Here is a 24,727-nt window from a genome sequence, read left to right as displayed (position 1 = left end):
CTGCTCCACCAGGGCAGCCGGGGGTTCAGGGTCCGCCAGCTTCACCGGGGGCAGGACACTGGCCCAGGACTCGGAGATGGGGGCAGGCCAAGCACCACAGCCGGCCCTCCGCAGGGTTCCGGAGCCCAAGAGGAGACCTGATTCAGCAAGAGACCAGGTGACCGCCAGGCGTGCCCAGGCTCCCTCACCACCGTGGGAGAGAGGACTGACAGAGGCGACAGTTCCCAGTGGGAGGGGAGGCAGTTTATTGTTGACACTCAGAGGGGGGCAGCCAGGGGGCTCCATCAGCATCTCCTCCCAGCGTTTGGCTGAGTCAACCACTTCTCTTCCCAAACCCCCAGGCTGTGTAAGGCAGACAAGGTCCTCCCCCCCCCCCCCCCCAGGGGCTCAGGCAGGTGGTGGGCTTGGGGTCAAGTTCAAGTATTCAGTTCTCCCTCCCAGACTACACTGCGCCCGGACACAGGAGCGTATCCAGCCTCGGGGCTTCCCAGAAACGTCAAGGCGACCTCCTGCCCCTTCCCTGACCATCACAAACCACAGTCCTCAACCCTACGGCCCCGAGGAGGCCTCTGACCCCGGGTGTGGAGTGACGGGGCAGGCAGTCTCACGAGCAGTGACGCCTCAGGCAGGTGGCGAGGGGAAGGGAGCGGACGGAGGACCTTGGGAGGCGGGTGGGCGGGACCTGAGGATAACGTCAGACAGCGGTCTGCGTCCTCACCCACACCCCGGGCCCTGATCCCTGAGAGTCCGCTGGCCGAGGCAGTACAGGTGGGGCAGGGAAGTTCAGCCGGTCCTTGTCCCCCAACCCCGGACAGCCTGTTGGGGGCAGGGTGCTTTGGAAGGGCCAGGACTGGGCTCCAGGCCAGCTCTGACCTTCCTTAACAGCTGAACTGGGACATAGGAGAGGCCTGCTAACCCCATCCCAGGTCCTGGCTGCTGCAGAGTGGTGGGGACGAGGGTGGGGGTGTCCTAAGGGCATTATAAAAAGCTAAAACCATTCAAAACTTCTTGGGAAAAGCTTCTTGCTTCCCCAAGTTATCAACCTCCCCAAAGCCCGGCAGAGAGGGGGTCCATTAGCACCATGCAATGTTGGGGTGCCCCTGCAGCCTGACCGACCCCGGGCAGGGGCCCTTCAAAGTTGGGGTGCCACTTCTAAAGCTTCTGTACCCGTGACGGGGACCCCTGCCGGGCACAGGGGAGGGAAGAAGGCTTGGCCGAAGTCCAGGCGGGGTCTCAGCTGGGACCCCAAAGGACCCTCCCGGGTCATGACTGGAAGAATCTTCGTACCACAAACTGGCCAAACAGAACCAGAGCTAGAACTATCAGCACGTTCCGGATGGGGCCGTTGCCCAGGTCCAGGGCTGCCACCTGCCAGGAGACGGGGTGAGAGAGAGTGGTCAGAGGGGCTGGCAGGGGGTGGTCAGAGGGGCTGGCTGTGGGTACAGGCACCAGGGACTGGGGGGACTCAAAGGGGCAGCCCAGCAGCTCGGGAGGCTGCCAGCGCTGGGCACTCACCCAGCCACCCCGCTGCGCGATCCAGCGGGCGATGCAGTGGTGCAGGATGAAGTCGGCCACGAAGCGGGTCACCTGGCCCAGGAAGCCGGTCAGGCCTCGCTGGTAGACGTGGAGGGCCAGGCGGTAGCCGAAGCCCAGGAGAGCCACCACCCGGCCCCAGTTGATGCCGCTCTCAAACAGGCTGCGGGCAGAGCACAGCCGTCAGTGGGTGCCCAGGGGGCTGCTCCCCACCGCCCCCCCCCCCAGCGGGAAAGCAACACGACTTAGCGGTGAGTCAGGTGGCAGAGGTGCCTGCCTGGCTGCTGTTCGGGGGGAGCCTGCATCTCTGAAAGGAGAGAGCTCAGAGGGCACAGACAGGCCACCCCGCCAAGGGCTCAGGGGCACAGGGCAGAGCAGTGGAGAGGCAGCAGGGACATTACCTGTGGGCACTGCTGCTGGCCTGGCAGCGAGGGGCAGCAGAGAGAAAAGGACAGAAGAGGAGGTTAGGGCACATCCTGGAATCGCACGGTGGGGCTGGCCTCTGAGGGCCTGGGCGGGCTCCAGCTGAGCACGACCCCGGACCCGAAGCCTCTGCTACCCCTGCTCTCACCCAGCTCCACGCCTGCCGTGGTAACAGGATAACCCCTGTGCGTGCGCCCCTCCTGAGCGCCCGCCCCATCTTCCGGGCGAGGAGACAGAGCGAGGCCGGTCACAAAGACGGCAAGTGGCAAAGCGGAGCCCTGACCGGCATTCGGTCTCTAACCACCGCACCGGCTGCCTGTCCGGGGACCTGGCAGCAGGGGCAGCTGACTGTCTTTGGTGTGAGGAGTGGCTCTGAATGAGGACAGCGCTGCCTCCCGGGGCGGCTCTGGGGACCTGCCACCCGGCCCTCCGCAGGCCTGATCCGGACGGCCGAGCGCTCGCACCCGGAGAGGAGGACTCGGGGACCAGCACGCGGAGGGCGGGCGTGGGGCGCACACGCCTCCGGGCGCTGACGGAGAGGTGTCCCTCCGGGGCTGGCGGCCTACCTGGAGGCGATCTTGGTGAAGTACTGGTAGGCGTTCTCCGGGGTCGGCTGCAGGTGCTGCAGCATGGTGTGGAACTCGGAGTCGTAGCGCTGGTTGATGTCGTCCCCGATGATGGCGAGCTGCCGACCCACCTGCCCCAAGGTGCTGGGGGAGCGTGGGAGGGAGGGGGGGCAGCTGTCAGGGCCCGGCCCAGGCTCCCGGCTGGCCTTCTGCCCTGGTGGCCCTGGCCTGTGCACCCTCCCCGGAGGTCCCCGGTGTTCTCAGATACGAGGGCTGGGATCGGCCCAGGGACAAGGTGCCCCGGGGGGTGGGGGATGGGGGAGCCCAAGATGAATAAGGAGCCAGAGAGAAAGGAGGGCAAGAGGCCTCCCCAGGGCCCCCGGCTCCCAGGCCCTCCACGGCGACCCGTGTGAGCATCTGTCTGCCCCCCTGATGCGTGCCCGCGGGGCCTGCTCACCTGTCAGGCTCCGGGGACAGGGTGACCATCTCTGGGTCGGCGGGGGCCGCCGCCTCGGCTTCCTGCTCCTGCTGATGGCGGTAAAACACGTAGCTGCGGAAAACCTCCTCCGCGTCCCGGGCCACCTGCTCCTCTGGGGACCAAAGCCGGAGTCAGGGGGGAAGCCGCGCTGGCGCCCGGCTCTGGGGAGGGTGCTCTCACTGCTGCCCCCCCGCCCCCGCGGCAGGCCGCCCCCGTGCTGGCTCGGAGGGGCCGCTCTCCCGCACTTTCCACTTAGTCCCGCGAGCAGGCAGCTGAGGCCCGAGGCCGGGAGGCAGTCACCGCACGAGATCCCACAGCCAGAGCGGGGCCAGGACGACCAGGGCGTTTGGAACCCCGAGTTTAGTGTGACCAAGGCCCAGCCCTGGCGGCTTAGGGGTCGTGGGGCCATAGGTCACATGGGGACATACGGGCAGACCTGGGGCTGAACCCGAAGTCCAGGGAACAGCCCGCGAGAGCGAGAGAGCAGCAGGCTTCCCAGGTCCCCACAGAAGAGGGAAGGGCAGCCGTCTCACTTCCTCTAAAGGTAGGACCGGATCAATCATTTCCCCCGTGGGATTAGCCTCTACTTCCTCATTTCTCCCCCCCCACCCCGGGACAGCAGCCCCGCCCACTCTTCCTTCTTCTCGCCCATCCCGCCCTGGCACTGGGATGGCCCGTCCCAGGGCCCGCTCACCCCCGCCCTCCTGCCCAGCGCAGGGCTGGCTTCCCGGGATCTCTGCCCAGCAGCCACCTGCCCTGGGTGGAGATCATTCTCCCGCGTCCGAGGCGAGTTCACCGAGGAAGAGCGCCTGCCGGGGCCCTCCGGGTCCGGTCCACGCCCGCCCTCCGTCCTCACGCCCGCCCTCCATCCTCACCGCCGCCCTCGGTCCTCACGGCCGCCCTCCGTCCCCACGGCCGCCCTCCCGGTCCAGTCCACGCCCGCCCTCCGTCCTCACGCCTGCCCTCCGGGTCCGGTCCACGCCCGCCCTCCGTCCTCGTCCTCACGCCCGCCCTCCGTCCTCACCGCCGCCCTCCATCCTCACGGCCGCCCGGGCGGTACGGGGTGGGCGAGGGGCAGAAGACTTACCGGAAGCGGCGGCCGGGGCAGCCTCTTCGCAGCCCTGCGGGGGCGGGCCCGGTCCTTGCCCAGAGGCCATGTTTCAGGCCGCGGGGGAGAGCAGTGTTAGCCTGTGGGATGGTGAGAAAGAGCAAAGGTGGGGACAGGCAGGGGCCACAGACCAGAGGTTTCCACAGCCACACGGGGGTCACGTGGCCCCGTCTCCCCGAAGGACACCCAGTCCGAGCTCCAGCCCCTTGCATTTCACTGGCAACTCTTCAGGGAAGCCCAGGGGTGAGCAAAGCAAAGCAGCCAAGACCCGTGCAGGGACCTGCACCCCGGCTTCCAGGGCCCCCGTGCTTCCCAAGTCAATTTCAGCTCAGGCACAGGGTCGCAGGGTCACTCAGGCTGGCCACCTTCCAGCCAAGGACCTCGAAGCCCCTCGCCCCTGGCTGGTCAGAGCACACCCATTTCCCAGCTCAGGCCTGTGAGCGCGATGGCGCTCTGCCAGCTGTGCGCTCCCTCCGGTGCCGACACTGACGGGCACTCACCCAGCCAGGCAGGCTCCTCACACCCGTGTCTCAGGCGGCGGGTGAGGCGCGTGGAGGAGGGGCCCGGGCCCCGGAGGCTGTGACTGGATCTCCACAGGCCCGTGCATTCAGCACTTTTAAGATTTAGTTTCCAGTTGTGGGTCTCAGAGGGTGTTCCTCCCGGGCATCTTTCTGTTAGGCCTGGCCGTGTCCTCCACTCCGGCCTTGCAGCCAGGCCTCCAGCACAGCCCCGCCTGCCTACCGCTGGCGCCCCCTCACCCACACTGCTCTCCTGCCCAGCCCGTTTTCTCTGCCAGCAGCGTGGCCTGATCGGCTACGAGCCCTAGACAGAGGGATTAGTTCTGGGATATGAGCCGTTTCACTTTCAATTTGGACCCCTCCGTTTCCCCGCACACCCAAGCATTTCCCGGAACCCCCACACCCTCCCTCCATCCCCGGGGAGGGAAGTCCCCACCCCGGGCCAGGCTCAGCCGCCCGCCTTGCCCCTTCTCGCAGGCCTGGGCTGTTTTTAGGGCTCTCCGGCTCGCTCTCCTTTCTCAGGGTGGGTGGGGGAGAGGGCAGGCCCTCCCGCCTCCATCCTCAGGTGCCCCTCAAAATAGGCCTTTGCCTAGCACCCCCACTTCCAGCTCCTCCTGGAAGAAGATGCCCTTGCCTCTCCCCTGGTCCCCCAAACCCGGCCCCCCAGGACAGCAAGGCCAGAGGATGCTGCCTGCACCTGCAGCTCCCGCTCCCCCTCCCCCCTGGGAGCTCCCTGCTGGAGCCTCGGCACAGCCCCAGGACCAGAGGCCTCTGCCCACCAGGGCCTGCCCCTGCCCGCCAAGAGGCATGACTTCCTGGTGAGGCGAGTTCCCTGCACCCCATCTACCGGTTTGCGGGGCCCGGCCGTTCCCCAGGGGAAAGGCCTGGCGGGGCTGCAGACCTCCTGGGCAGCAGGAAGCCCTGAAAGAAAGAGAGTTCTCCCCCAGTTTGACCTTGGCTCTGACCTCCATTCCGGCCTCCCCGACTGCTAAAAGGCTCGGTCCCTCGCACCCGGCTCTCAGGCACCAGGGCCAGGGCAGAGGGGCGGCAGAGGCAGCCCGCGGATCCGGGCCCCGCGGCGGGTGTGGAAGCTGCCCGGGCAAAGCCTTCCTCCCAGCCCTCCCAGCGCTCCCCCTGCCCCACCCTGAGCCTGGGGCTGCCACGACCCATCCCACCGGAGCGGGTGGGCCGGTCCCCGCGGCTTACCTGCCCAGACCCGGGCCTAGGCCGGGGGACCTCCGTGGGGCCGAGGCTGGGGGGCCCGAGGGGCTGCTCCAGGGTCAGCTGCCCGGGCCCGGCGTCCTGGGGCGGCTGTCAGCCAGTTCCTGCGTCCGACGCAGCCTCTGCGGGTCCCAGGGCGACCCAGAGGCGCCGGGAGCGTGGAGGAGCCGGCAGCTCCGGCTCCGGCAGCTCCCTCTAGAGGAAGTGGCTCTGCAGCCGCCGGATGCGGATGTACAGCCTCCCGGCCGGGGCCGGGCGTCCGTCTGAGCTCGCCCCTCATCCCGCAGCCCCCGCCCGGCGAGTGGCTCCTCCTCCCGCCGCTCTTCCCACCCCGTCCCCGGTCTTTCCTCCCTCCCCTCGGTCAATGCCAGTGGGAAACCAGGATGGTGATGTTTCTCCTGCACGCAGGCTGGTGAATCTTCTCACTGGATCTTCCACTGCACCCACTGCACGGAGGAGCCAACTGAGGCCCAGCTCCCTGGAAGTCACCCAGCTGGGTTTATAATCCAGTCCGGAGGGGCCCTGGGAAATAACAGCCCTACACTGGGGCTCAGGCACCTCTGTGGTCTCTGGAACCACAGCGCTGGCCTTCGCTTCCTCCCGGTCAACTGGGCACCGCAGTGCTGAGCCGCTTCAAGTTTGGGGGATTGGTAGAGACGTGACGTGAGGGATCCGTGCTGAGGAGTTTGGGGGCAGCTTCCAAAGCAGCATGACGCCTTACAGGACGTCATGCCGGGAGCAGGGGAGCGAGAGTTTACTGATGAATTTGAAAAGAAAACCCCCGATATTTACTAGTGGAACCGCTAATCTTGCTGAAAACAAGAGGGGAAAGTTGTAGCATAAGGGGAATGTGGACTCGATCTTGGCGGACTACAGTTTCGTCCCTAAGATACTCAGCTCAAATATTTTGAAAAACAGTTTGAACTGTCAGAGCAGACAAAAGTACCAAAGTTTCTTCACTGTTGAAACTCACATGCTGAATTTTTTAAATATATACTTTTATTGGTTTCAGAGAGGAAGGGAGAGAGAAATATCAATAGAAACGTCAATGATGAGAGAGAATCGTTAATGGGCTGCCTCCTGCACGCCCCTTACTGGGGATCAGGCTCACAACCGGGACATGTGCCCTGACCGGAATCCAAAGCGGGGCCCTTCAATCCGCAGGCCGACCACTCTCCACTGAGCCGCACCAGCTCCGGCCGGCTTTCTGCACGGAATAAGGCGAGCTGGGGGTGTGGGTGGAGCAGCGCAGCCGTTTGATGGCACTGGGCAGCGGCAGCCGCTGGCGTGGTCTCCGTAGGACCTGGTGCTGCTCGCTGACACTGTGTGCCTGGGGGAGTTCAGAAGTCAGTCCCTGGTGAGAATTAATGATGGAGACTGATGCACCTTGGTGTGGAGTGAAAGAACACATGCTGGTTCAAAATACATAAAAACGTCATTCCCACCTGGCCCTGCATGGCTCAGTGGCTGAGTGTTGACCTATGAACCAGGAGGTCAGGGTTCAGTTCCGGTTCAGGGCACATGCCCCATTGCAGGCTCCATCTCCAGTGGGGGGCATGCAGGAGGCAGCCAATCAACGATTCTCTCTCATCGTTAATGTTCCTATCTCTCCCTTTCATTCCTCTCTAAAACCAATAAAAATATATTAAAAACAAAACAAACAAAAACCCCCATCATTTCCTACCAGGAAATGGGAAACCGGGCACTGTTTGAGGGACAGAAATGAGCCCTGCAGGCGAATCCTAATACTGGAGGGTCCCCTGGAATTGGCAGTTCCCTATAGAGCCGTGGTCGGCAAACCGCGGCTCAAGAGCCACATGCGGCTCTTTGGCCCCTTGAATGTGGCTCTTCCACAAAATTCCACGGACGGGCCGAAACCAGTTTGGCTCAGTGGATAGAGCGTTGGCCTGTGGACTGAAAGGTCCCGGGTTTGATTCCGGTCAAGGGCATGTACCTTGTTGGCAGGCACATCCCCAGTGGGGGTGTGCAGGAGGTGGCTGGTCGATGTTTCTCTCTCATTGACGTTTCTAGCTTTCTATCCCTCTCCCTACCTCTCTGTAAAAAAATATTAATAATATATATATATATTTAAAAAATACCATGAACTGCCTGGGCAAGTCTATTTTGAAAAAGTGGCGTCAGAAGAAGTTTAAGTTTAAAAATGTGGCTCTCAAAAGAAATTTTAATCGTTGTACTGTTGATGTTTGGCTCTGTTGGCTAATAAGTTTGCCGACTGAAAGATTTTTCTGACGTATTTTCCATCATGTATGTAACATTTCATGGTAAAACTTAATGAAAGTTTCAATAAAGGAATTCTCTGGGGGGAAAAACAAAACAAGGGAGCTCTGTGCACCCACCTGGAACGAACTGGGCGCCTGGAGGCGGAGGGGAGAGCCCTCCGGCCAAGCCCAGGAAGGACCAGCCAGGTGCAGAGGGCGTGCCGAGTCCTCTAGACCCCGTGCCCCCTCTCAGGGCCCGGGCGCCCAAGCCTCCTCTGCCCCCACCCACCCACATGCTTCCTCACCAGCCGCCCGCAGGCTGGCTCCCCATGCCCCCTCCCTGCCTCAGCACCCCCCTGCCCTCTCTGCCCCCGCCAATCCCCCACCACGTCCCCCATCACTCCCCACTCCCGCCTGCCTGCCCTTGGCCTTCTGGAACTCCTGGAAGTTTCCGGCGGGAGCTTTTAATTTGAAAGCACCTCCAGTTCTTAAGCAGTTGGTCCTGGGGGACTGCTACGGCCCCTCCCTCCGAGTCAGGGTCCCTCTCAGGATGGAGAGCCCAGCTCCAACCCCGCGGTCTCCCAATGGGGACCGCTCCTCCGTGCTCCGCTTCTTCCGCAGCCTGGTGAGGAGCAGGGGAAGCCCCAAGAGCTCCCGCAGGCCCCTGCTGGGCCATCGGGAGTGCCCCTCGCAAGAGCCGCGCGCTGGGTCCTTGACGCCCGGCCAGGGGTGAGTGGGGAGGAAGGAGCCCAGGCGCCCGCCCAGGGCACCGCGCCCCCTCTGTGCCCTCCCACAGCGTGATCCCTCGGGGCTGGGGGGCACGGGGCCCAGACCACCCCTCCATGAAGGACTTGAGCGTCATAGTCCTGGGAGTAGAGGTACAGTGCGTGCTGCCCAGAGGAAGCCCGGAGTCCTGTCTGAGAAGGGCAGAGGGGAGAGGAGGAGGAGGAGGAGGCAGCAGGGGCCCCAGACAGTGAGGGGCTGGGCTGTGGGTGGTGGGAAGGGGCCTGGACAGAGGTACTGGGACAAGGTCTGGATGGATGCTGGGGTGGTGCCTGGACTGGGAGTCTTTGGAGGGTGGAGCACTGGACAGGGACCTGGGTGGGCAGGACGGACATCAGGGTGGAGGCACCGGGAGAGGGGTGCGTTGGAGGTGTGGAAGGAAGCAGGGATGAGGGTCCTCCCACAAGTGAGGGCTGCGGAGGGGGCTCCAAGGGAAAAGGAGTCCTGCAGGGCCGGAAAGGCGCCTTCGGGGGCGTCGGTGCACTGTTCCCACTCCACCTGCCCCGCCCTTTCCTCCTGGTCCCCACCCCCACCCCGCCTCCAGGATGAAGCCCCCGAGGCCCAGCGGGAGCTGGGAGCAGGGGATGGAGGCGCTGAGCAGGGCTGTGGGAGAGCCTTGGGGGATGTGGGGATATCCGGGGCCTTTAGTCTCTGGGCCCCGCCTGCCACCCTCCCCTGACTCCGCTTTAGGATCAGCGTCCAAACCCTGGAGGTGGAGCAGAGGGCCACGGGGCCACTGGAGGTCAGCCCGGAGGCCCCAGCCGTGGAGGAGCAGTGTCTGCTGGATGGTGAGTGTGGCCGCAGGCGTGGGGCGGGGTCAGAAACAGCCCTCTTTGAGGACTCTGCAGGGCTGGGCCGGGAAGGACAGCCTAGGGGATGGCTGGAGGCAGGCTGCCTGGGGTCCCAGGGGCAGTGCGATGGCAGCAAATTGCTCAGCCTTTCTGTGTCTCCGTTTCCCCATCTAAAAATGAGTGTGCATAGTTCCTACCTCAGAGGGTAGCTGCGAGAACTAAATGAAACGTCCTTTGTAAAGTGCCCGAGCTGTGCCTGGCGCACAGCAGGTGTTTGCTAAGGAAAACCAGGCGGCCTCCAGCTGCCCCTGCCCCCGGGCCGGCTCACCCCAGTGCCGCTGACGGCGCCTGCCCTTCACAGGAGAACTCAGGCTGGCTTCTCTGAACATGGGGGCGACTCCCTGGAACCACATCCTCGCCTTGTACAAGCAGTTTCAGAAGCTGGCCATGGCCAAGGTGTGTGGGGCCCGGCTGGGGAGCGCGGGGAGGCCCGGCGGGGTGGGGCCCTGCCCGGTGGGGGGTGGGGCCCAGGACGTGAGCTCGGCGAGTGGGAGCAGCCCCCTCTTCACCCCGGAGCGGTGCGGCGGCTTCTGTTTTGGGTGGAGGGGGCGCTGCAGGCTGGGCCGGCTCACTGCTCAGGGCCCTGGCACACCCTCAGCTGCCTGTCGAGGAGGAAGGCGAGGAAGAGGAAATGGAGGAAGAGCTCTGTGTCCCAGTCACCCTCCATCCGCCACTGCATAAGAGGTTGAGGCCAGTAGATACAGTGGGTAAGTGGAGTGCCCCCACGTCCCCCCCCAACACGAACCAGCCGCCCCGTTTCCTATGGGCTCATGAGTGCGATGCCAATGCCAGTTCGTACCACCAGGTGGCACCATAGGACATAAGATGACCCCCTGGGCAGTTGGCCAGAGAGAGGCTGGGCAGGAGGCCTCCCCTCTAGGCAGGGTCCTCCTCCTGGAGGTGAGGGTTGTGGCCTGGGCTGCGGCTGCACCAGCCTCCCCGCCCGGATTCCTCTCAGCGGCCCCTCCAGCTCTGACAGCGCCCCAGAGGCTGTCCCTGAGGGCAGATGAGAGAGCGGGGAGGGCAGCATACGAAGCCATTATGTCAACCTTCACATAATCATTTCTATGGGCCATCTCCTCCTCTGAGCGCCTTTCACACAGTAATGAGCTGGATTCCGAGGTGGGTCTATCCCCACCCCTTCACAGTGGAGAAGCCAGGCACAGAGGTTCAGTGACTCACCCGAGAGCACAGAGCTAGGAAGTGGCAGGGCCGGGACTCGAACCCCCTAGGGAGTTCGGATGGCTCAGACCCAGGACTGGAGGGGAGTAGACGTCTGTCCTCGCATGGTTCCCAGGGGCTGAGGAGGCACCCACGCTGCCGGGGGGAGCCCGGGGAGCGTCTGGGGAGCTGGTGTCTGGGGAGCGGGTGTGGAGAGCCCTGTGGCTGGGCGGCCGGCCGGGATGGGAGCCTCCAGCAGCGTGCTCAGGCCTGCTTCGGCCGGCCCGGCCACCTCTCCGGCTCTCAGGTTTCGTGGAGTCAGAGTTAAAGAAGTTTCTGGCAGCACAGCAGGAGTCCCGCCGCCGGAGGATGGGCAGCCAGGCGCCTCTGGTCCCGCCAGAGTTCACCCTGGAGGGCATTGTGGGTGACCAGGTATGCCACCCACCCAGCCGAGGACACTGGCAAAGGCGGGGCTGGAGGCCTCCATGGCCCCGCCGGCCCAGGCTCCAGCCCGCCCCCACTGCCTGCTAGGGAAGCCATGATTTCCTCTTGGTGGTATTTCTGAGAGTCCGACCCTGACCCCTGCACACACACACTTCCCCGTCAGTCTCTGTCTCTCATTTCCAAATACTCTTTAAAAAAAAAAAATTATATATATATATATATTATTGATTTCTTACAGAGAGGAAGAGAGGGGGATAGAGAGTTAGAAACATCGATGAGAGAGAATCATCGATCAGCTGCCTCCTGCACACCCCCTACTGGGGATGCGCCCACAACCAAGGTACATGCCCTTGACCGGAATCGAACCCGGGACCTTTCAGTCCGCAGGCCGACGCTCTATCCACTGAGCCAAACCGGTCCGGCCAAATACTCTTTTTTTTTTATTATTATACTAGAGGCCCAGTGCACGAAATTCATGCACAGGGGAGGGGGGTCCCTCAGCCCAGTCTGTACCCTCTCCAATCTGGGACCCCTCAAGGGATGTCTGACTGCCCATTTAGGCCTGATCCCATCGGACTGCTGGCTCCCAACTGCTCACCTGCCTGCCTGATTGTCCCTAACTGCTTCTGCCTGCCAGCCCGATCACCCCCTATCCACTTCCCTGCCAGCCTGCTCAATGCCAAACTGCTCCCCTCCTGGCCCCATTGCCCCTAACTGCCCTCCCCTGCAGGCCTAGTTCCCCCCAACTGCCCTCCCCTGCGGGCCTGGTCCCTCCCAACTGCCCCCCTCTGCTGGCCATCTGGGGCAGCCATCTTTGACCACATGGGGGCAGCCATCTTGTGTATTGGAGTGATGGTCAATCTGCATACTACTCCACACCCTCCCGGCCGAGGCTGCAGGGCGGGTGTGGAGCCCCCTGGAGTGGTGTCCAGCAGAGGAGAGGACGGGGGGCCGCTGGGTGCTGCACTCCCCCAGTTGCAGGGAGAAAGGTCCCTCCTCTTGTGGGGGGAAGTAGCCAGGAGGGTGGGCGGGGTCCGCTGGGCGGGGAGGCTCTGGAAAGGTGGCCTCGGCAGGTGGGAGGCTCTGGGGTGCAGAGCCAGAGGGGAGCCCGATGCTGAGCCCCTCCTCCCCGCTCTGCCCCCAGTGCCTGCTCCTCGAGGAGATGCATGACCTGGGGGACTGGCCTCCGCTCGAGTGAGCGGGGCTGGGCGTCTGCCCCCCCGGCCGGCGGCTCGGAGCAGCCCTCTCCGGGGGAACATCCGGAGTCCGGGCCAGGGGCGGGTAAATGGTCCCCCCACCGGCCGGGGCTGTGAGGTCCGAATAAAGCCCAGTGTGACTCCGGCCTCTGGTTGTCTGTGGATCTGCGGCTCATCGGCACCGGAGCAGCTCTGCTGGCGGAGGGGGTGGGGAGTGGGGGGATTGGGGAGCGGAGGGGGCTCAGTCTAGCCCGGTCTGTGCCTGCCGCGCCCTGGGCTCCGGGGCAGGTGCAGCGGGTGTCGGCGGGAGGACAGGAGGTCTGTGCACCTGGCAGGGGCGGGAAGGACCCTGGCCAGGCCTGCATGTCCCTGACTTCCCTCCCGCCCGTTCCCAGCCGGCTGGTGGCCTCGCAGGGAGGATCCGGGAATTCTCCGGCAGGAAGTTCCTGCCCAGCCCGCACAGGGACAAAGCCAGGAAAGCAGCCCTGGGCCGCGGGGCCTGCTGGGGGCTGGGCAGGTGAAGGGTCCACACAGAGGCCCTCCCACTGCCCTGGGTGCAGCCCCGCCAGGCTCAGCGCCCCTCGGGGTCCTGGGCCAGGAGCTCCAGCCGTCCAGGAGGCCAGCCCCCGCCCCCCAGCAGCGACGGGGCAGGAGTGGGAGGCTCACTTCACACGGGATCAGTTTGGACACCAGGAGGTGCTGTTGTCTTCCCTTCCATGGTCCAAGGCTCTGAGAAGAGAGAGAGAGAGAGAGAGAGAGAGAGAGAGATTGAGAGCACTCACGCTGCCCCAGCTCTTCTCATGGTGGTCTGGCCTGCTCCATGGGCACCCCCACCCCACCCCACCCCATGGCTGCCTGACCCTACTGCACAGCTGAAGCTCAATAGCAGAACACGGCGGCCTCTCTCAATCACGTGGCTGATAACAGTGCTTGTTGGGTGGTGGCATGTGCGTGGGGTGGTGCAGGGGGACTGCAGTGACTGGCCTGTCCCTGCCCAGCCCAGCCGGCGAGGGGAGTCCCCCCTCCAACCCCATGGGGCTGGGGCTTTCTCCTAGGCTTCCTGGCCAGGCCCCGCATGCCTGGCTCAGCCATGGGGCTGGGGGCTGGGGGCTGCCTGGCTCAGCTGTGGGGCTGGGGCTGGGGCCCGCCTGGCTCAGCTGTGGGGCAGGGGGGGCTGGGGGCTGGGGGGGCTGGGGGCTGGGGGCTGGGGGCTGGGGCTGGGGCCGGGCGTCTGGGCTGCCCCCTGAGTGGGCGGGAAGCAGCCTGAGGCCTGAGACTCACCTGTGCTCTAGTGCTCCCCCAGAGCCCTGGCTGCTGGAAGGCGGTTGGGCCTAGACCGCTGCTCTCCCTGCAGGGACCCCAGAGGACACCGCTCCCCCACTTCCTGACCGGCCCCACCTGGGGCAGCTGTGCACCGGTGGGGGGGGGGCTGGGGCCCAGAGCACAGCAGCCGGAGCTTCGGCCCCTGCCCGGTGGCCCTGGGCTCCCGGGTCCAGGCTGGCACCAGTGGTCAGGGCGGGCCAGGCCCTCGGCTCAGGCTGAGGAGGTGGGGGCAGGGCTCCCGGCTCACAGAGGGGGACTCTGCTCCTTCCTGTCCATTGAAGGCCATGCCACCTCTGCATTCACCCCACCCGCTTCCCACGACCGCGGAGAGGAGGGTGGGGTGGAGGGGCAGCATGGGGGCGGCTGCCGAGGCAGGAGCAGGGAGCTGGCACGGCAGGGCCTGGCCGGCTCTCGGGGGCCTGGGCCTGGCTCTGGGTGTGTGGCCAGGGCGGTGGGGACAGGGCCCGGCGGCCAAGCGCACAGGCTGGGCTCAGCGCACACACGGAGAGGCCCTGCTTGTCCGAAAGGCTTCGAGGGACCCGCAGGCGCATCTGAGGGTCAGACTGGGCACTGGACGGCATTTGCAGTTGCGGTCCTGTGCCAGGTGGGCGCTGCCCTGCTCAGGGTGAGAGGGCTCTGAGACCCGGGAGGGTGCCTCTTTCTAATTGGCCCAAAGGGGGGGAGGGCACCAGCTGTACTATTTCCAGGTGAGAAGTGAGACGGGAGCAGACAGGCAGAGGGGGGCAGGGCTGGCTGCAGGGGACCCACCCTCTGAATCTCATTCCTACGCCGTGAAATGGGGGGATCCGGCTTCGGTGGCTGCAGGAGGTGCAGTGTGGCCTGGAACAGCATTTAGTGAGCATCTGCTACCCCCTCCTGTTCCAGGCGCTGAGGAACAGAGATGTGCACACAGCTAAAGAGCCCACCTTTCTGAGCGTTTATCATTCCCGGGGGTAATAATAGGCGTAAGCGGTCAGGGAGGGACAGTGCGATGGAGATGAGGCGGGCACCAGGGCTGTCAGGCAGCAATGGGTGTGCACGCAGGGGCGCCAGGGCAGGCGGACCAGGGGCGGGGCGGCCTGACAGCGGGAGCTCGGCCTGGGCCAACGCCCTGCGGGGGAGCACCTGGGGCTGGGGACCAGGCGGGAGCACCTGGGGCTGGGGACCAGGCGGGAGCACCTGGGGCTGGGGACCAGGCAGGAGGACCTGGGGCTGGGGACCAGGCGGGAGCACCTGGGGCTGGGGACCAGGCGGGAGGATCTGGGGCTGGGGACCAGGCGGGAGGACCTGGGGGCTGAGGACCAGGCGGGAGCACCTGGGGCTGGGGACCAGGCAGGAGGACCTGGGGCTGGGGACCAGGCGGGAGCACCTGGGGCTGGGGACCAGGCGGGAGGACCTGGGGGCTGAGGACCAGGCGGGAGCACCTGGGGGCTGAGGACCAGGCGGGAGCACCTGGGGCTGGGGACCAGGCGGGAGGACCTGGGGCTGGGGACCAGGCGGGAGGACCTGGGGCTGGGGACCAGGTGGGAGGACCTGGGGGCTGAGGACCAGGCGGGAGCACCTGGGGCTGGGGACCAGGCAGGAGCACCTGGGGCTGGGGACCAGGCGGGAGGACCTGGGGCTGGGGACCAGGTGGGAGGACCTGGGGGCTGAGGACCAGGCGGGAGCACCTGGGGCTGGGGACCAGGCGGGAGCACCTGGGGCTGGTTACCAGGTGGGAGGACCTGGGGGCTGAGGACCAGGTGGGAGCACCTGGGGCTGGGGACCAGGCGGGAGCACCTGGGGCTGGGGACCAGGTGGGAGGACCTGGGGCTGGGGACCAGGTGGGAGGACCTGGGGGCTGAGGACCAGGTGGGAGCACCTGGGGCTGGGGACCAGGTGGGAGCACCTGGGGCTGGGGACCAGGTGGGAGGACCTGGGGGCTGAGGACCAGGCTGGAGCACCTGGGGGCTGGGGACCAGGCGGGAGGACCTGGGGGCTGAGGACCAGGCTGGAGCACCTGGGGCTGGGGACCAGGCGGGAGCACCTGGGGCTGGGGACCAGGTGGGAGCACCTGTGGCTGGGGACCAGGCGGGAGCACCTGTGGCTGGGGACCAGGCGAGAGCACCTGGGGGCTGGGGACCAGGCGGGAGCACCTGTGGCTGGGGACCAGGCGAGAGCACCTGGGGGCTGGGGACCAGGCGGGAGCACCTGGGGCTGGGGACCAGGCGGGAGCACCTGGGGCTGGGGACCAGGCGGGAGCACCTGGGGGCTGGGAGGGAGTGGGCGGGAGACTGGGAAGGAGGGGAAACGGGGTACTGGGCTGAGCTGACGTTTTATCAGTGACAAGTGACGAGACGTGGTTGACCTTCTGAAGGTCCCCCTGGGCCCTGGCCCGCAGCTCAGCTGGTCAGAGTGTCGCCCTGGTGGGTTGTGGGTTCCATCCCATCAGGCACGTGCAGGCAGCAGCCAGTGCATCATCAATAAGTGGAACAACGGCCGAGACCAGTTTGGCTCAGTGGATAGAGCGTCGGCTTAGGGACTGAAGGGTCCCGGGTTCGATTCCGGTCAAGGGCATGTACCTTGGTTGCGGGCATATCCCCAGTAGGGGGTGTGCAAGAGGCAGCTAATCGATGACACTCTCCCATCGATGTTTCTAGCTCTCTATCTCTCTCCCTTCCTCTCTGTACAAAATCAATAAAAAAATAAAAATAAGTGGAACAACGAACGGATGCTCCCCGCCCCCCTCAAAAATAAATAAATAAATAAATAAATAAATAAATAAATAAACAAATTTATAAATTTTTAAAAACTCTCTCCCTGCCCTGGCTGGTTTGGCTCAGTGGATAGAACGTTGTCCTGTGGACTGAAGGGTCCCGGGTTCGGTTCCAGTCAAGGGCATATGCCTGGGTTGCAGGTTCAATCCCTGATAGGGGGGCGTGCAGGAGGCAACTGATCAATGATTCTCATGATTGATATTTCTCTCTCTCTGTCTCTCCCTCTCTGGAATAAATAAAAACATTAAAAAACAAACAAACAAACAAACAAATTCTCCCCTGAGTGGAGAAGAGGTTGCGGGGGAGGGGGCGGGGACGGGGGCGGGGACGGGGGGGGGGGTGGAGCAGGGAGGCCCCTGGGGAGGCTGGGGCTGCGGGGGAGGAGGGACGCACCACTGTCTCCAGCACTAGGAGCACCTCTGCACCTTGTGCAGTGGAATACCCGCCCTGCCCCAGAGGCTGGAGAGGAAGAGGGTGACCTTGGGGTGTGGGGCCCCAGAAGGTCCCATTGAAGGCAAGTGGGCAGCTGATCATATATGTGAGGGCAACTTCAGCGTGTGTGTGTGTGTGTGTGTGTGTGTGTGTGTGTGGAGGGGGGACTTTGGCGTGTGTGCATGTGTGTGTGTGTGTGAGAGAGAGAGAGAGAGAGAGACCTGTGTGGGGGAGCGGGAGGCTGCAGGGGCGGTTGGCACCAGGCTGTGTGCTCGCTGAGGCGCAGCAAATGCGTCCCCGGAGGATGGGATGGGCTGGGCCAACGTGGGAGCCAGTGAGCCCTGTGCTTCCGCTCCCTGTGGCCCTGACCCTGACCCGGGCGGCCCAGGCTGGAGCCGGGTCGTCTGCTGAGTTAACCTGCCATCGACCAAGGATCAGCCACCTCTCCCTCCGTGAATTCACAGCCGGGGGGCGGGGCAGGCAGGAGTAACAACAGACCCCAACCACAAAGATCGGGTGATGTAACAGGTTTGGAGACTGAGCAGGGAGGAGGCTTGTGGTTTGGGCCGCAGGAGGAGAGGGGGGATTTGACAGGCGAAAGGAAGAGGCAGGCTTGTCCACCCCTCCACCTGAGCCAGTCCACCTGCTCCCCCCTTTGTTCAGGCCACCCCCTCACCTTTAACCCTTTGCTCCCTGCGGTCCACCCCTCTTCACACTTGCATTCTCAGTGCTTTGCTGGGCCCCAAGCCCAGCCACAGCTTTCCGATCCTCTCAGCTCTGCCCATCACTGCCCGGCTTCCCCGCTGCCCTCGGCCGCCCCCACCCACTCTGTAAAGCCCAGCTCCCAGGGCTTCCGGAGTCTCACCGCTCCCAGGCTCCTGGACAGAAGACACGTGTGAGGGCCAGCGGGGGACTTGTCCCTGTCTGAGATGCCCAGCATGCGGCTCAGCATGGAATGAGGGGGGGGGGGGCACACTGCCCAGATGGGAGGCAGCAGGGCTTGGCATTTACCCTCAGGCCCACAGAGGGCGGTAAAGCTGGGGGGGGTGGCATGGTAGGTGTGCCTGGAGGATGGAGTAGGGCAGGGGCTTCAGGACGCTGTCACAAATGTCCCAGTGAGAGGGGCTGAGCCTGTGCTGGGGCGGGGGGCTGGGGGGAGGGGGTAGGGACAGGAGGGCCCTCGGGCAGTGGATCTCAGCGGAGCAGTTCTGTCTGCCAGGCAGCATCTGGAGACATTATTGGTTTGTCACACTTGGGGGGGGTGGTTGCTGCCAGCATCTTGTGGGTAGAGGCCTCTATTGAGCTACTGTGACTTTAAAACATCAATCCTCTGTTCGAAGTTCTGCACTGGCTCCCCATCGCCCAGGTGAGACTAAAGCCCTGCTGAGGTCTGAGAGGACCCCCGTCCTGCTCCTTCCCCACATCCTGCTCCCCTCCCCGCCCCCTCCCTGCGTCCCGCCCCCTCTCCACCTCCTGCTCTCTCTCATCCCCACCTCCTGCTTCCCCCCTTCACCCCCCCCACATCCCGCTCCCTCTCCACCTCCACCTCCCTCTCATCCCCACCTCCTGCTCCCTCCCACCCCCTTCATCCCCCCCTGCATCCCGCTCCCTCTCTACCTCCCGCTCCCTCTCATCCCCACCTCCTGCTCCCCCCCACCCCCTTCACCCCCCCTGCATCCCGCTCCCTCTCCACCTCCCGCTCCCTCTCCATCCCCACCTCCTGCTCCCCCCCACCCCCTTCACCCCCCCTGCATCCCGCTCCCTCTCCACCTCCCGCTCCCTCTCCATCCCCACCTCCTGCTGCCCCCTTGCTCTGTGTGCTGGGGCCAAAGACCACACTCAGCCTACTCCTGCCGCAGGGCCTTTGCACCTACTGTGGCCGCCACCTGGAGGCTCTGCCCCAGGAATCCCTGTGATCCCCTCCTCACCTCCTTGAGGTCTTTGTTTAGCTGTCACTTTTTTTGGGGGGGGAGTAGTTATTAACCACTTGTATTTAAAAAATCCCACATTCCCTCTCCCCCCAACCAGCCGTCTTCCTGTGCCCCTGCGCTGCCGCCTGGCCCCGGACATGGCACCACTGGCCAGGCAGTGGCCAGGCCGGAACAAAGTGTCCTTCACTGGCAGTAGCTGCCCCTTCCAGAAAGTGCCTGAGGGCGGGGGCTCTGGAGGGGCGCAGGCTGCTGGGCAGTGACCCCTCAGAGGAGCAGGAGGCAGGGCCAGAGGCCGGCAGGCTCCCGCCCACCCCAGTTCCAGCACACACCACTCCTCACTCACCCACCGAGAGCCTGCGAGGGGGCAGCTGTGCAGGGGCCCCACCCTGGTGGGGAAGAGGGAGACCGGGGTGGGCTGCCACACGGGGACCGGCCACCGTGGGCGCTTGGCCTGGGGCGCTGTGGGCCGGGCTGGAAGCCTAGAGCCGCTTCTGAGACCATGGGGACAGGCGGGGCACCAAGGGGGCATCTCGCCTCCTGGCTTCAGGGAGGGTTTGGGGGGCCATGGGTTTATTCAGGCTTCTCTGACACCCCCATCCCCTTCTCCACCCCACCCCACCCCCATCCACAGTTCTTTCCATGGCTGACTGTGCTGCTTGGAAGCTGTCAATGGTTCCTATTGATTGGCCACAGCTCATCTTCTCAAGAGGCCTGAACCCCAAGGCCCCAGAACCAGAGTCCAGCCCCTCCCACCCCCACAGGACCCCTTCTTGCTCAAGACACACTCTTGACTTGGCCCCGCCCTCCCGAAGCCCTTTCCTCCCCGTGGTCCTGCCTCAACTTTCCCATGGTGCCTGCCAAGCCTGTGTCCTAGGTCACGGAGCGTAATACTTTCACAGGGTACAGAGGCCTCACACACACACACACACACACACACACACTCAAATACCCTGGGGCACGTCCCCAGACCCACCCCAGACCACCCCACCCCACGCTGCTGCCCGGCCCTGCCTTGGGCCTGCGGACGCCTGGCCTTCGCTGTGACGGGCGGGCATGAGGGCAGAGGCAGGTGCTGAGTGCAGAGCTCTCGATCCTCAGGGCTGTGTTCAGATCTGTAGAGCGGGTGCTGGCTTGAGGCCTCTTGGTGTCTCCCGGGGCCCGTGATCTACAAGGTCCCGGTTAGCACAGGGAGAGCCCCGGTCTGAGATGTCACACAGTTTAAAAACACGGCCAGCATCCTTGGACACACGTCCGGGAAGCAATGGGCTTTGTCCTTCTCCCTGGAGTCTGGGAGGGCTGCCACTGCCTCCATCTACGAAGGACAGTGGCAGTGACACTGGGTGACTGTGGAGGCCACGTTATCAAAGGCCACAAGGCCCTAACCGGTTTGGCTCAGTAGATAGAGCATTGCCTGTGGACTCAAGGGTCCTGGGTTCGATTCTCGTCAGAGGCATGTACCTTGGTTGTGGGCGCATCCCCAGTTGGGGGTGTGCAGGAGGCAGCTGATCGATGTTTCTCTCTCATCAATGTTTCTCTCTATCCCTCTCCCATCCTCTCTGTGAAAAAAATCAATAAAATATGTATTTTTTTAAAAAGGCCACACAGGTCCCACCTGCTTCTTTTGGAACCCTTGCTCTGGGATGAGCCCACCCCGTAGGGAGTCAGACCGCCCTGAGACCCAGCTGCAGGCGCCCAGCGCAGCTCTTCTCCACAGCCCCGCCCCCAGAGCCACGGCCCCGCCCCTGGTTCCTCAGCCCCGCCCCCAGCGCTACGACCCCGCCCCCAGCTCCGCAGCCCCGCTTCCAGCTCCACAGCCCGCCCACGACTCCACAGTACCACCCCCAGCTTCATAGCCCCACCCAGCTCCATCCCACCCCTAGCTCAATAGCCCCGCCCCCAGCATCAAGGCCCCGCCCCCAACTTCCACCGAGCCGGCCTGCCAGCCAGGAGGCAGCGCCAGCCTTCCAGAGGTTTCCAACTCCAGCCAACATCTGAGAGCAATCACAGGAGACCCCAGCGGGAGCTGCCAGCCAGGCCCCTCCCCAGTTAAAACAAGGAGTAAAATAAAATGGCTATTGTTTCACTCCACTAAGTTTTGTAGCCACAGCAATCAGAACACTGCTCCACCTTTCCTGCTGCTTCTATGGGTCCCCTTCCCACCTGGAGTCCAAGGCGAAGGCCTCCTGGACAGGGAGGGTCCGGGGCCTGGAGCTGGCCCACCTGCCCCCGAAGGGCCGGCTGACCCTGGGGGTGGCCAGCCAAGCCTCTGTTAACATAAAAAGGAATTCAAACCTGTAAAGAATCTCTGTGAGTTTACTTGGGCCAAACTGTCGACATATGCCGGGAAGCAGAACCTCAACGAATTGAGATAATGCTCAGAGGAATGGCAGGCTACATCTGTATTTATACACTGCAATCAAAGGAAAGGGACATAGGTGAGTTACATGAAATCCATTGGTGATGGACTAGAGAAGGGGGGTGGGGAGGGGTAACCCGGGGATTGGATAAAAGGTAAAATGATAGACACATACTTATGTGGGTGCAGGAACAATTAACATGGTAATGAAGGAATTTATGGTCTCTGTGGTGGTGCCCAGCACATTAGGATGTGCCCCAAGGGCTCCAGAGAAAGGGAAGTTACAAGTTACCCTGACATTTTAAGGGTGTGCTATCACAGGTGCAAAAAGACAGATGGGCTCAGTTAAGGGAAAGGTTGACCTTGTCAGTGAAGATACCGGCCTAGGAAGTAGCTACCCACCACCACTGCGTTTAAAGTTTAATTTCAGACCATCCTTTGTGGTTCCTTTAGGTCTCTGAGTTTGCAAGACTGTCATGCAGGCCTCCCCTGAGCCTGTCAGGTCAGCATGTGGCCCCTTTCCTTTCGCCTCACTCCCCATCCCCGAATCTCCAGTCCTGGACAGCCTGGCAGTCCTCCTGCCCTCTAACCGCTTTCCCTCCTGCTGTGCGATGTCTGTGGGGCAGAGAAGGTGCTAACGAATCCGGGGCATTGGAGTCCCGGCAGCACAGCTTCCTGTGGCCCACAGGCCGCGCCCACAGCTCAGGGTGGGGGAGCCGGGAGGACAGACGCAGAGGAAAGGTCTCTGAGGCCGCTGATGGCGGAGGCTGGAGGCACAGGCCTGGGTGCAGTCGCTGTCCCACCTGGAGGCTCCTCCCAGCCACCGCTGAGGAGGGGCGGGGCAGGGTCTCCGAGGGCACAGGACCAGCCTCTGACCTAACTCTGAGAATCGGACCCTCCCAGGTCCCTGCGGGGACCTCTGCAGAGTGAAGGTTGGGCCTCCAGGCTCTGTTTGAGTCCCCCTGTCACTTACTGGCCGTGTGACAGGGTCCCTCCCCCCATGAGCTTTCCTTATCTGCGAAACAGGGACGGAGGTGTGGGATGGCTGAGTTTGCTCCCGGGAGGGAGCGACCCATTTGCTGTCCCCTCAGCCATGGGAGCCTCAGTCTCCTCATCTGTAAAATGGCAGGAAGGGGGCCAGACGAATGCCCTAATGCAGCCACAGCACCGCCTAGGGGTGGGCGGCAGGTGCGGGCGACGGCTGATGGCTGCTTCCCCTCCTGGCTCCAGCGCAGTGCCTGCCCTGGGGACCCTGCTCTGAGGGCCGGCTGCTGTGCCTGGGCGGCTCTGGGAGTGGCTACATTTAGAAAGAGGGTGTAGAATGACGGCAATGCCGACCAATGGAAGGAGCTGCTGAGGGACAGGGGCGGGGCCTCGGGGAGCCCTCACCCCACTGCCCTGGCAGGGCCCTGCACACAGCACAGACTCTCAAGATTTGTCCAGGGCTGGATGCTGACCTGCTCCCCAGGCAGCTTGCCCCCCAAGGCCTCAGGCTGGGTTTGTTCCCTTTACCACATGTGTCAAACACAAGGCCCGCGGGCCAAATCCGTCCCACCAGGCCTTGCAATGTGGCCCGCACCGCGCTGTCATCACTGCACTCCGCTGCGTTTCCATCACAATGACAGTTTATGACTGTTCAGTAAACCATTCGGCCCGCGATTTAGGCTGGGTTTTAGATTTTGGCCCCTTCTCTGATTGAGTTCGACACCCCTACTTTAAACCAACGCGCTCCTTCCAGAGCGAAGCGGGCCCAGCGCTGAGGGCCCAGACCCAGGGGCTCCCGCAGCCCAGGCCTCGGGAGGGCAGCGCCCGCTCAGCACGTCGGTGCCCCTGAGCCCCCAAGGTGCCTGCCGTCTGTGGCCTGGGGCCTGGGCGGAGGGGGCTGCACCTCCAGGCCTCAGCACGGCTCAGTCTTCCTCTCAGGCTGGCCAGAAGCAGGGGTGGGGGTGGGGGTGGGGGTGGGCGGGGGAGAGGCTGATGCGCAGCCCAGGAATCCCTCTCCCCGGCCGCTCTCCATCTGGCCAGTGGCCTCCCCCGCTGCCGCCTTCCCGGACAAGGGCTCCAGTGTCTGCTCCGCTCCGGGGCACACAGCAGCCCTTTCTCTCCTGCCCTGTGAGCGCCTGGGCCGTGACCCCTCCCTGCCCTCGGGAAGGACACGGCACACCCACTGCCGCGTGACCTCTTCCTCCTGAGCCTTCCAGAGACTGGGGCAAACCCGGTGTGGGAGCGAGCCTGCGTGCAGGCTGCACCCCTTCATTCTGGCCGTTCCGAGCTGTGGCTGGCAGCTGGACAAAGGCAGTTCGCAGGCCTGGGTCCTGCCCAGGTGGGCGTGGGCGCAGCTGGCAGCCAGGGTGCCCTCGGCGGGCGTCATCCACGGCTCCTGCCAGACAAAGCTGCGCCAGCCTGGCCCTGGCCTCGGGGAGGGTTTTCACGCTGGCCCCTTTCCCGAAAGGATCACGGGCGGCCTGCTGACAGGTGAGCGGAGAGGCCTGGGCCGCTTCCCCTCGAGGTGCAGGGCCCCTTTCCTGAGTCTGGAAAGAGGAGGACGTGCCTGAGGCCCCGCTCTTCACAGGGGCTCCTTCAAGCCTCACAGGCAACTGGAAACTGGATGAAACAGCCTCCATGTAACCTCCTCCGCTTCCCAATTCAGGTGCAGAACTCAGGGGGTGGGGAGACTGGGTGCCGCCCGGCCCAGCCCCTGTACCCTCACAGCCAGGGCCCCTAATGGTCACAGACCGGATTGCTCTTTGGGGAGGGGACTCGAGGACTGATTTGTGGAGAACTAACTCAATAACACCTTGTCTCACACCTGTCCCCTGCTTGGTCATCCTATAAAACAAGCCCCACGGTCAGGCTGCCATGTTTTAGAAGCTCAAGCACTTCTCTTTAAAAAAAAAAACGTTTGTATTGCCGAAACCGGTTTGGCTCAGTGGATAGAGCGACAGCCTGCGGACTGAAAGGTCCCAGGTTCGATTCCGGTCAAGGGCATGTACCCTGGTTGTGGGCACATCCCCGGTAGGGGGTGTGCAAGAGCAGCTGATCGATGACTCTCTCTCATCGATGTTTCTAACTCTCCATCTCTCTTTTCCTCTCTGTAAAAAAGTCAATAAAATATATTTTTAAAAATGTTTGTATTGATTGTAGAACGGGAGGAGCGAGAGGGAGATTGGCTGCCTCGTGCACTCCCCCTGTCGGAGGGAGCTGCCGCCCAGGCAGATGGCGGGACCGGAAACAGAACTGGCTACCTTTTGGTGCTCAACCAATTGGGCCACACCGGCCAGGGCTCCGCTTCTCTTTCCTGAGAACCCTGAGGACCAGGAAAATGAAGACAATGAAGAGAGTGCTTGCTGACCGAGCTGAGTGTTTTACAAAGTGGTTTCCGCTAGACGGTCTCCATCCAGCCCCCAGGCCCTCTGACCTCTCTCCTG

General features: G+C 63.8%; 2 protein-coding genes across 4 annotated transcripts; one reads left to right on the top strand and one right to left on the bottom strand.

The window, feature by feature from the left end:
• Positions 1-228: 228 nt before the first annotated feature.
• On the bottom strand, positions 229-6,100 carry BAK1 (BCL2 antagonist/killer 1). 3 transcript variants are annotated; one of them, XM_036414719.2, is made up of 6 exons: positions 5,833-6,100; positions 4,088-4,188; positions 2,980-3,112; positions 2,523-2,666; positions 1,516-1,696; positions 229-1,368 (listed from the first exon to the last, which is right to left on the bottom strand). In XM_036414719.2, the coding sequence occupies exons 2-6, from the start codon at positions 4,155-4,157 to the stop codon at positions 1,264-1,266; spliced, it is 633 nt and encodes a 210-aa protein (XP_036270612.1). In that variant the 5' UTR covers positions 4,158-4,188; positions 5,833-6,100; the 3' UTR covers positions 229-1,263. The 3 variants fall into 3 exon arrangements, with proteins under 3 accessions (XP_036270612.1, XP_036270610.1, XP_045428768.1); XM_036414717.2 differs by having other exon boundaries at positions 5,837-6,100; XM_045572812.1 differs by lacking the exon at positions 5,833-6,100 and adding an exon at positions 4,609-5,018.
• Positions 6,101-8,091: 1,991 nt separating this feature from the next.
• On the top strand, positions 8,092-12,557 carry LOC118706032 (gametogenetin-binding protein 1). Its single transcript, XM_036415158.2, has 6 exons — positions 8,092-8,795; positions 9,540-9,637; positions 10,002-10,096; positions 10,299-10,407; positions 11,169-11,293; positions 12,450-12,557. Exons 1-6 carry the CDS (start codon positions 8,140-8,142, stop codon positions 12,501-12,503), a joined length of 1,137 nt encoding a protein of 378 aa, XP_036271051.2. The 5' UTR covers positions 8,092-8,139; the 3' UTR covers positions 12,504-12,557.
• The last annotated feature ends 12,170 nt before the right edge of the window (positions 12,558-24,727 follow it).

The sequence above is a fragment of the Pipistrellus kuhlii genome, unplaced genomic scaffold (assembly GCF_014108245.1).
Source record: "Pipistrellus kuhlii isolate mPipKuh1 unplaced genomic scaffold, mPipKuh1.p scaffold_m20_p_5, whole genome shotgun sequence".
Lineage (NCBI taxonomy): Eukaryota > Metazoa > Chordata > Mammalia > Chiroptera > Vespertilionidae > Pipistrellus > Pipistrellus kuhlii.
Note: the sequence above shows the minus strand (reverse complement) of the source record. Positions and strands in the feature narration are given on the sequence as shown.

Bases quoted from the DNA above. Each gene is read 5' to 3' on its own strand.
- BAK1 (XM_036414719.2), bottom strand. From the start codon at position 4,157: ATGGCCTCTGGGCAAGGACCGGGCCCGCCCCCGCAGGGCTGCGAAGAG. The intron at 1,697-2,522 runs GTAGGCCGCCAG...CTCTGCCCGCAG, and splicing joins TTCACCAAGATCGCCTCCAG to CCTGTTTGAGAGCGGCATCA. The intron at 1,369-1,515 runs GTGAGTGCCCAG...GTCTCCTGGCAG, and splicing joins TCGCGCAGCGGGGTGGCTGG to GTGGCAGCCCTGGACCTGGG.
- LOC118706032 (XM_036415158.2), top strand. From the start codon at position 8,140: ATGAAAGTTTCAATAAAGGAATTCTCTGGGGGGAAAAACAAAACAAGG. The intron at 8,796-9,539 runs GTGAGTGGGGAG...ACTCCGCTTTAG, and splicing joins TCCTTGACGCCCGGCCAGGG to GATCAGCGTCCAAACCCTGG. The intron at 9,638-10,001 runs GTGAGTGTGGCC...TGCCCTTCACAG, and splicing joins GGAGCAGTGTCTGCTGGATG to GAGAACTCAGGCTGGCTTCT.